Genomic DNA, 10,263 nt, shown 5'->3' on the forward strand with positions numbered 1-10,263 from the left:
TAGGGCTTATATACCGCTACTTAAGGTAGCATATTGGTAACTTGACAATCAAAGCTTACTTTCTTCGATCATGGCCATAAGGTAGCATATTGATTAATTAAATATCAAAAGCTACCAAAAGCTTATCTAGCATCGTGATTACTTGAAAATCAAGAGCTAACCTTGAGCTCATAGGGTAGCTTCTAAATTACGTGAAAATCAAGAGCTATCCTAAACCTTATCTTGAGGTAGCACCTTGATTATTTGAAAATCAAGAGCTGAACTTGAGCTCATCTTTACTTAGGGTAGCCTCCTGATTACTTGAAAGTCAATGACTATTCTAACCGTTATCTTGAGATAGCATCCTGATTACTTAAAAATTAAGAGCTAACCTTAAGCTCATCTAGATTTAGGGTAGCCTCTTAATTACTCGAAAGTCAAGGGTTGTCCTAAACCTTCTCTTGAGGTAGTATCCTGATTACTTGAAAATCAAAAGTTAACCGTGAGATCATCCTAAGGTAGTCTCTTAATTACTTGAAAATCAAGGATTAAAGTTTATCTTAAGGTAACATTGTGATTACTTGAAAATCAATAGTTAACCTTGAACTTATAACACATCTTGACCATGATACTTGGTAACATTCAAGCCCCTAGAGTGAGCTCAAGTCGTGATCCATTCTAGGCCTCTAAAAGTTAAATCTTAAGAGTATGTGAGCACAAGTCATGATCCATTCTAGGGCCTATAAAAGTTAAATCTTAGGAGTCTTTAGGGACAGGTTTCATCATTTCTTTTAAAATGGCTTATACCCTAAAATTAGTTTAAGTTCTAAACTTGGTCCAAACATTTTGAAATTTTAGATAACACTTCATGTCCTTGTACGCCGTACTTCAAATCTTGAGTTATTTGGAGGGTGCATGGACCTTAAAATATATTAAAGAATCCTTTGGGGCATTTTAGTCATTTTTATCTTAAAACTTGGTTCGAGCCCAGAACAAAATCCAATTGTTCTAAAAAAATTTATAGTCCTTAGAAATCATGACATAAGTCCTCTTATGAAGTTCATGACATTTGGATTTGTAAGCGGAAAGTAAGTTACCATAGGGGCATTATAGTCATTTGACATTGTTGCTTGATTTAGCTTATTATCCTTATCAAATGACCACTTAATTTCATATGTAACTTTAAAATATAATATCATGACTAATATTAAAATTCATGAACAATAGAGTCCATTTAATGGATTGTTTTAACATTATTTGTTTCTCGAGCAAAAAGCTCGGTTTAAGTCCTCAACTTGTAGTTCATGATGTAATTCTTCCCTAATCCTTTAAACATTACTTAATTTAAGATCTATATTAAATTCCAAGTGATTTCTACTATTATACCTCGAGAAAAGTATAAAATGACTATTTACCTTAGAGTTAACATTCGGGTCTTCGATTCTTGAGCTTCCAATATCCGAATTGCTCCAAATTTTCTTCAGTAGATCCATCCTTTAGTCTAGTTTTTTGAACCATCAATCATTTCTTGAGAATTGATTTAGAATAAGTATAATTTGAGAAAAATTAAGAAAAGATCATGGTTTAGGTTAGCGTTGTCGGTTCAAACCACGTCATTTATCTTCTTCCCCAAACAAGGAAGGAGAGGTGATTCTTGTGGCCAACACGGCCCAAAAAACACCCTTCACACTTCAATATGGAGTGTTTCTTCCCTCGATTAAACTTAAAAGATCATGTGGTAAGAAAGAGTTAGGGCCAAATTTATACTAAAAAACCTTGAAAGTTTACTAGAATATTTTTTTCCTCGCAAGGGAAATACCCATAAAACTTTTATTAGTTGGGATGAAAAAAAAAATTCAGATCTTCTTGAGATCTCTTCGTCTTCTTTCTCTCAAGCTTAAGAAATCGTTTTGAAAGAACAATTTTACGTGGGTATCTCCAATTTTACGTTTAAAACTCTTGAACTTTTACCCATTCTTAATAGATTTTAGAGCTTATTAGGTAGCTCGATAGAGATTGTGTTAGCTCCTAATTTCTTCATGAAAGCTCTTCCTCTCATCTCCACAAAGCTAACGAGATTGGCCCAAACCAATGAGATGGTTTGTAGAGGCTGAATTTTAGATTACCTACAATCTCGCATAAAACAAACCTGATAAGAATTTCTCTGATTTCCCTCGTTCCCGAATTCTTCAACTTTCATGGTCTTCATGGAAGATGTTCCTCAAGCTCTTAAAAAATGAATGGGACTGGTTTGGGAGTACGACATTACCTACAGGCTCCAATTCAATTTTCAAGAAAATTCTTCCTCGTGACCATGGAAGCTTGAGTTGGGTGAATGTGTTTGTGCCATTTCTTTTAGCTGTCCAATCCTTCATGTTGGGGGAACTCATTTAAAAGCCCCAAGAGTTGCTTTGAGAAAACAATGGTGTACGGTAGCCCCTAAATTTGACGAAAGAATATCGAAAGTCCTATTTTTAAGTTCTATCACTTGATTCTTGTCCCAAAATATGCCCATATTTTCTTATTTATAGATGAAAATTGCACGGCCTTTGATCATTCTAGTTTAACTTAAAGTTTTTGGATTGTCCTTAAAAAATATCTACTCGGATGAGGATGCTGACCTTAGTTATGAATATCAACAGTTAGATCTAAAAAACCTCAAATCTTATTGTACAACTCAGATTTGGAGTGAATCCAGTGGTTTGATAAAGATATACGATCGATTTTCGTGCAATTAGTCTTATAAAACCAAATTCACTATTGATTCAATGATAAGAGGCATTATCATAATTATTTTGAACTTTAAAAGGTATTTTAGTAATTTATTTTTTCTTTTATCCTTCTAGGTCATTTTTCTCTTTGAACATCTTGAGATTCCTTCTCAATAAGGAATTAAAAATCGAGAAATTTTCTTTGAAATTAAAATAAAAAGACTTTTTTGCCCTTCCTACCTATTATTTCTCTTCTAAATCTTCTTCGGCTCTTTCTTGCTATTGCATAGAAAATATCTTTCTTGGATCCATTAGCCTTAAACTTACCCGAGTATCTTAATCTTATTTTGAGAAGTCTCAACTTAATGCTCAACTAGCCTATTTCGGTGATTTTTTTTTGTTGTTATTCCATCACTTTTCGAGACCTAATGCTTCAAGACAATTAATTCAACTATTCAACTTAAAAATGACCGTTTTAACCCTCAAATTGTACGAAGAAATACGGTCGATTTTTGTGTAATTGGTCTTATAAAACCAAATTCACTAGATTCAATAATGGGGCATTATCATAATTATATTGAAGTTTAAAGGTATTTTAGTAATTTGTCACTTTTTAAAAAAAATTTTACCCTTCTAAGTCATTTTTCTCTTTACACATCTTTAAATTCATTCTAAGAAATTAAAAATCGAAAAATTTTCTTTAATATAAAATAAAAAGACTTTTTTGCCCTTAATACTTACTATTTCTCTTACAAATCTTCTTCGCTCCTCCTTACTCAACATTGAAAATATATTTCTTGGTTCCATTAGCTTAAACTTGCTCGGAATATCTTAACCTTATTTTGGGAAGTCCTAACTTCTCAACGAGCCCATTTGGATGATTTTTTTTTTTTTTTTTTGTTATTTCATCACTTTTCGAGACCTATTACTTCAAGACAACTAATTCAACCATTCAACTTAAAAATGACTATTTTAACCCTCGGATCGCATGAAGAAATACGGTCGATCTTTGTGCAATTGGTCTTATAAAACTAAATTCACTATAGATTCATTGATAGGGGCATTATCGTAATTATATTTGACTTTAAAGGTGTTTTAGTAATTTAATTTAAAATTTTTCTTTTTTACCCTTCTAGGTTATTTTTCTCTTTAAGAACATCATGAAATTCCTTCTCTATAAGGAATTAAAAATAGAAAAATTCTTTAAAATTAAAAAAATAAAAAAAACTTTTTTGCCTAATCTTTTCGGGCTCTTCCTTACTATGACATCGAAAATTCTTAGTTCCATTAGCCTTCAACTTGTCCGAATATCTTAACTTTATTTTCGGAAATCCTAACTTAATGCTCAACGAGCCCATTTGGATGACTTTTTTTGTTGTTATTTCATCACTTTCCAAGACCTATACTTCAAGGCAACTAATTCAACCATTCAACTTAAAAATGACCGTTTTAACCCTCGGATTGCATAAAGAAATACAGTTGATCTTTGTGCAATTGGTCTTATAAAATCAAATTCACTATAGATTTGATGATACCATTACCGTAATTATATTAAACTTTAAAAGTGTTTTAGTAATTTATCATTTTAATTTTTTTTTTTTTTACTCTTCTAGGTCATTTTTCTCTTCTAGAACATCATGAAATTCCTTCTCCGTCCCTAATTAAAAATCTTCTTTAAAATTAAAATAAAAAGACTTTTTTACCCTTCGTACTTACCATTTCTCTTCCAAATCTTCTCTGACTCTTCCTTACTATGACACAGAAAATATCTTTCTTGGTTTCATTAACCTTAAATTTGCCCGAATATCTTAATCTTATTTTGGGAAGTCCTAATGGATGACTTTTTTTTTTGTTGTTATTTGATCGATCTATTGCTTCAAGACAACTAATTCAACCATTCAACTTAAAATGACCATTTTACCCCTCAAATCGCACTATATTTTTCTAATTGCGGGGAGGAGAAAGAAAAGAGACAAAACAAAGGCAAATAAAATTGGAACGAGAAAAAAAGATGTGGAGTAGTTTGTCACCAAATTCCATGATATCCTAAAGCATCAAGTCACGTTAGAACAGGCCCACCACTATGGAATAACGAAACTCCGTTTCATTCTCATATTATATTCTCTCTAACACACCATTTTCCATCACCCATTTCTTCATTCTTCACCTAACCCATGTCATCCGACCGACCCATTTCCGAATTTTCTGCCTCCATGTCGGCGAGAAGCCTCGGCGACATGTCCGAACTTGGTACCATCCAAATCGGCGTCGATATTATTTCCGCCGTCCGTCGAAACCTCGGCTTTCTCAGAACCGTCGCCGATTCCCACTGGCTCCACTGTGAGTCCACTCTCAGTGAAGCCATACGAAGGTCAAATCCTAATCCACTTTTTAATTCAACTGATGCGAATCTCTTTTGGGTTTATGCATTTAATGCTAATCGAGATGTTTTCTGGATTTTTGTTTTTTTAAGGTATGAGGAGCTTTGGATGCCGTTGATTTCTGATCTAATGGTTGCTGGGGCTTCGCCTCCTATGATTCTTCCTCCGTTGGATGTTGAATGGGTTTGGTTCTGCCACACGTTGAATCCGGTTAGCCTTATTCTGTTTGTTTCCTGAGAAAATTCCTAATGAATCAAACACCCTTTAGATTGGTTATCTAGTGTGTTTTATTTAGGGAATGATTATGAGTTTATAAGTAAGGAATATATCTCCATCGGTATGGGATCTTTTGAGGAAGCCCAAAGGAAAGACATGAGAGCTTATGCTCAAAGTGGATAATATCATACCACTGTGGAGAGTCGTGATTCCTAACATGGTACCAGAGTTATGCCTTAACTTAGCTATGTTAGTAGAATTCTCATATGTCGAACAAAAAAGTTATGAGTCTCGAAGATGTAGTCAAAAGTGACTCAAGTGTTAACTTGAACAAAGGGTCTACTTTGTTCGAGGATTCCAGAGAAGGAGTCGAGCGTCGAGTGAGGATGTCGAACAAAAAAGTTATGAGTCTCGAAGATGTAGTCAAAAGTGACTCAAGTGTTAACTTGAACAAAGGGTGTACTTTGTTCGAGGACTCCAGAGAAGGAGTCGAGCGTCGAGTGAGGGGAGATTGTTCGAGGGCTCCATAGGAGAAGTTGTGGAGCCTCGAAGGTGTAGTCAAAAGTGACTTAAGTGTCGAACAAAGAGTGTACTTTGTTTGAAGACTCCAGAGAAGGAGTCAAGCCTCGATTAAGGGTAGGTTGTTTGAGGGCTCAATAGGAGAAGTTGTGAGCCTCAAAGGTGTAATCAAAAGTGACTCAAGTGTCGAACAAAGGGTGTGCTTTGTTCGAGAACTCCAGAAAAGGAGTCGAGCCACGATTAAGGGGAGGCTAGTTGATGGCTCCATAGGCCTCAGGGAAGGCTAGCTGATGGCTCCATAGGCCTCAGGGAAGGCTCTATAGTGAACTTATCGAGGATTGTTAGAAGGGAGCACCATTGTGGAGAGTCTTGATTCCTAACATGTTTTGGGAGTGTGATATAAGCACTTCGGTAGAATCACTTGGGTCGAACGTACTCTACAGTGTTTTTCTAAACGTTCTAAGCAGCTTAACGAGCATTAAAGGTAATAATATACTTCTTTCAGGTCAGTTACAAACATTACTGTGAGACAAGATTCCTTAAGCTTATTGGAAAACCATCAATTTTTGATGAAGAGAATGAAGATTATGCATATATGAGGTGCAAAGAAATTTGGGTCAAGAGGTACCCAACCCAATCCTTTGAAAATGAAGGAAGTTCAAGTTTGAGAGACGAAATTAGTGTTGAAAATCACGAGCTTTTCGAACTAGTAAGGAGCCATAAGCACTTGTACTCGACGTTTTCGGAGCCGTTCAGGTCCGAGATCATCTACCTTATTGCAGCTAAGCAACGATACAAAGGGTTTCTGTATATGTTGCAGAGCTTTTCTGATGAATGTTCTTCTTTCGTGCCTGCCTCAGATATTCTTCTCATGTGGCTTACCCATCAGGTAAATGTTCATATTAAAAAGCTCGTAGAGATATACACGGTAGATTGCCATATAGTAGGTGGTTATATCTGGTAAAGCTATATATAGTAAACGGAATGCATATAGTGCTTTGAAGAAGTACTTTCTTCGTTCTCTGTATTCTCTCTTGCGTTATATATTTGTATTTATCAATATAAACCTTTAGCCAATATTTCTCGTGTTCATCTAGATCGAGTGTGTACTGTTCTTTATGTTCATCTGGATCGAGTGTGTGCATTGTTGTGCGATCCTAACACATGCTTAATTGTGAGATCATAAAGAACGAAACATTCACTAATCACAAGAGCCTTTAAATTTTGATTGTGAGATCCCACATCGGTTAGGGAAGAGAACGAAACATTCTTTATAAGGGTGTGGAAAATTCTCTCTAGTCAATGCGTTTTTAAAACCCCTTGAGGGGAAGGTCAAGAGGGAAAGTCTAAAGAGGACAATATCTGCTACAGTGGGCTTGGACCGTTACATTGATTGTATTAGTCGAGCCATGTCGGTGCAATGTATTACCATCTATGTTTGTTAATGCTGTATTTTCTGCCTTTACATCAGACGTTTTATGTTCCAAACTTCATTCTTGTTTGTTATATGTAAACCAGAGTTATCCAACAGTTTATGCAGAAGATGTAAAGGAGATGCAGGGAGATTTGACGAAGGTCGTGAGGTTCGGGGAAACCGTGAAGGCAATGGAACTGGAAAAAACCAAGCAACTGTGGCACCGAACCTTTCGACAACCGTACGAGAAAGCCGGAGGAGGGATAACCATGGAACTAGGAAGAGCTGTTACTTCCAATCCTCTAGCTTACTGGGAAGCATCCGATTCGGACGTTAACACAAAGTACAAGTCTATGATGTCGAGGTTCGTACTCGAGGTTTGTTAACTAACTCGAACAAGTCATTTGGATATTAGCAAAGTATCAAAGTTTTATGTTCATTAACTTTTTTTTATCCATGCTTTGAATTCAGGTTTGTGTGTTTCTGCAGCTCAAAGCTCAAAAACAACCATTACAACAAGTTTCTTCACATGAATTTCTTTGTTTACGCACTTTACGATGCCATCGGGAGCTTAAGCTCAATCAACAGATCTCGAGGCTCAACGATGACTCGTGGCACAAAGCGTGGCATCTCTATTGTGAATTCGGTACCAAGGGAGTCGTTCTTGAGGTTCGGCGTCCCAATGGCCATTGTTTTAAAGGAAGTATCATTAAGAAAGCTACCACATTCAAGTGGAATGACTTGATAAGAGCACCTTCACTTACTTTAGAAAGACAATTGAATCAAAATCTCAAGGTGGTTGTCTCAATAACTCCACCAGTTCAAGCACCCTACTTGTTAAAATGTGTACCAGACAAAGTGATAGATGATTCCGGGGCGATGGTTTCGGATGTTGTTCTTAAAATGAACCAATACCGGCCTCAAGAAGGGCGGTGGCTATCTCGAACCGTACTCGACCATGGAGGTAGAGAGTGTTTTGTCATTTGTATAAGGTAATAACTTAATCAATACTTCACCATCATCTCTCATTTAGTTAACGATTTGTCGAGTTATTTTTTACTAATGTTCGGGGCACATCGAGATGTAACATGACAATGTGAACGTAAAACGCAGGGTTGGAGGGGGGTTTTGGAGGAGAGGAGGTGAAACTCCTCTGCCTGTGAAATGGGAGGACAGAGTTATCGAGATTCGAGAAGGTTCTTGGTCGTATATCGCTGGCTCCATCGGCCGAACCCCGGGTATGATATATTCGTACTTGAATCAAATCTTCCTAAATCTTGAAACTTTCATATCTTGTGGATAATTAGTAAGATCTCAATTTTTGGTGAGTTCTTTATATGAACGGTGTAACGGCCCAAGCCCAAGCTCGCTATTAGATATTGTCCACTTTGGGGTTTCTCTTTCGGGCTTCCCCTCAAAACTTTAAAACACGTCTGTTGGGGGAAGGTTTCCACACCCTTATAAAGGGTGTTTTGTTCTCCTCCCCAACCAATGTGGGACATCACAAACGGTAAAGAGCCAGAACTTGGACTCGGTTTGAATAAGTGATTGTTTAATAATGAGCACGGAGATGGTCTAGAATCTCGACTTGAAGCAGCTACATTACTTAAATTTTGAACATTGATTAATACATTGGCATCTAGAACAGAGAAAGTGGTAGGAACTGCAACACCAAAACAGCCACTAGAAGAATTTAAAGCTGCTTGGAAATTCTCTACTGGTGATGAACTGATGGTTCAATGGGACACTTCAACACCAAAACCAGCCTTTAGCTTTGTCTTAACAAATCCAACTTCAGAATCATCTGTATGTGGTCATTCCATATCTCGGATCTTGTTCACAAGTTCTTTTTCTGGTTTCGAGTTTCGGGTTTCAATATGTTTTGATATTGCAGGTAAGGCTCGTAAAAGGTCAGCAAAAGCTATATCAAGAGCCACGACTCGATGGTGAAGGGCAGGAGGAAGAAGAGAAAGACGAAGATGACGACGGGTTTGTAACAATGATTCGATATACTAATGAGGACCCAACTGGAAGGGCAACAGCTCTTCTGAACTGGAAGTTGCTTGTGATTGAGTTGTTGCCAGAGGAGGACGCCGTGTTGGCTCTTCTTCTCTGCATTTCGATCCTGAGGAGCGTATCAGAAATGAAGAAAGAAGACGTTGGAAACTTGCTACTTCGAAGGCGAATGAAGGAGACGAAAATAGGTCTTAGAGATTGGGGCTCCATAATGCTTCACCCTTCATCGAAAAGTTCGACTCCTTCGTTGCCTTACCTTCAACCTTGGTATTGGAATGCCAAAACCGTGATGGCATCCAACAGCGTTGATCACCCCACGAGACAGCCTGCGTCGAGCTACTTGCCCGTGGAGGGTGGAGATAAGTTGTACAAGCAAGGAATAATATCATGAATGATATACTTCCATGGTTTAGTTGCATGATTGGGCTAAATATATAATTTAGTTCCTAATGTTGATATTGTTTTTCAAATATTAATTTGTAATTTCTATTTCATCCTTAGACCATCCCTAACGTTTTTACGTGTGAGAATCCCACATTGGTTGGGGAGGAAAATAAAATATCATTTATAAGGGTGTGGAAACCTTTCCCTAGCAGACGCGTTTTGAACCCTTGAGAGGAAGCTCGAAAGGGAAAACCCAAAGAGGAGCAGTGGGTCTGGGTTGTTACATCAGAGAGATTGAAATGGTCCTAACACTTTGTTTAGCTCATTGTGTGACTTTCTAGATGTTAAACCATGCGTAGGGTGAGGGATAAGAGGGGGAGGCCTTAAATTGAAGGCTTCCCTCACTCGCTCTAACGCTAAGTTTGCATGAGGTGCAAGCTTATGACAAATGAGGATTTTCGGTGGAATTGGTGAACCACGCTAGCAGGTTAGGATTTCATAAAGAAAGGCAACATCCACTGCATGGAACTTCAGACCATAGAATGTCTCGATATAGAGATTGGCTACGAGTGTCGATCATGAACGCTACGTCAACATGCTAGCATGATTCATAGGCTCATTATGTTATAAATGAATGGAGGTT

At 37.2% G+C, this 10,263-nt stretch overlaps 1 protein-coding gene across 3 annotated transcripts; it reads left to right on the forward strand.

The window, feature by feature from the left end:
* The first annotated feature begins 4,768 nt into the window (after positions 1-4,768).
* LOC111467852 (glycine-rich domain-containing protein 1) lies at positions 4,769-9,733 on the forward strand. 3 transcript variants are annotated; one of them, XM_023112915.1, is made up of 8 exons: positions 4,773-5,061; positions 5,164-5,281; positions 6,312-6,695; positions 7,325-7,597; positions 7,692-8,212; positions 8,334-8,458; positions 8,869-9,026; positions 9,115-9,733. In XM_023112915.1, exons 1-8 carry the CDS (start codon positions 4,865-4,867, stop codon positions 9,625-9,627), a joined length of 2,289 nt encoding a protein of 762 aa, XP_022968683.1. In that variant the 5' UTR covers positions 4,773-4,864; the 3' UTR covers positions 9,628-9,733. The 3 variants fall into 3 exon arrangements, with proteins under 3 accessions (XP_022968685.1, XP_022968683.1, XP_022968684.1); XM_023112917.1 differs by lacking the exon at positions 9,115-9,733 and having other exon boundaries at positions 4,769-5,061; positions 8,864-9,026; XM_023112916.1 differs by lacking the exon at positions 6,312-6,695.
* The last annotated feature ends 530 nt before the right edge of the window (positions 9,734-10,263 follow it).

Source organism: Cucurbita maxima, unplaced genomic scaffold (genome assembly GCF_002738345.1).
Source record: "Cucurbita maxima cultivar Rimu unplaced genomic scaffold, Cmax_1.0 Cma_Scf00035, whole genome shotgun sequence".
Taxonomy (NCBI): domain Eukaryota; kingdom Viridiplantae; phylum Streptophyta; class Magnoliopsida; order Cucurbitales; family Cucurbitaceae; genus Cucurbita; species Cucurbita maxima.

Bases quoted from the DNA above. Each gene is read 5' to 3' on its own strand.
- LOC111467852 (XM_023112915.1), top strand. From the start codon at position 4,865: ATGTCATCCGACCGACCCATTTCCGAATTTTCTGCCTCCATGTCGGCG. The intron at 7,598-7,691 runs GTTTGTTAACTA...CTTTGAATTCAG, and splicing joins TGTCGAGGTTCGTACTCGAG to GTTTGTGTGTTTCTGCAGCT. The intron at 8,213-8,333 runs GTAATAACTTAA...CGTAAAACGCAG, and splicing joins TGTTTTGTCATTTGTATAAG to GGTTGGAGGGGGGTTTTGGA.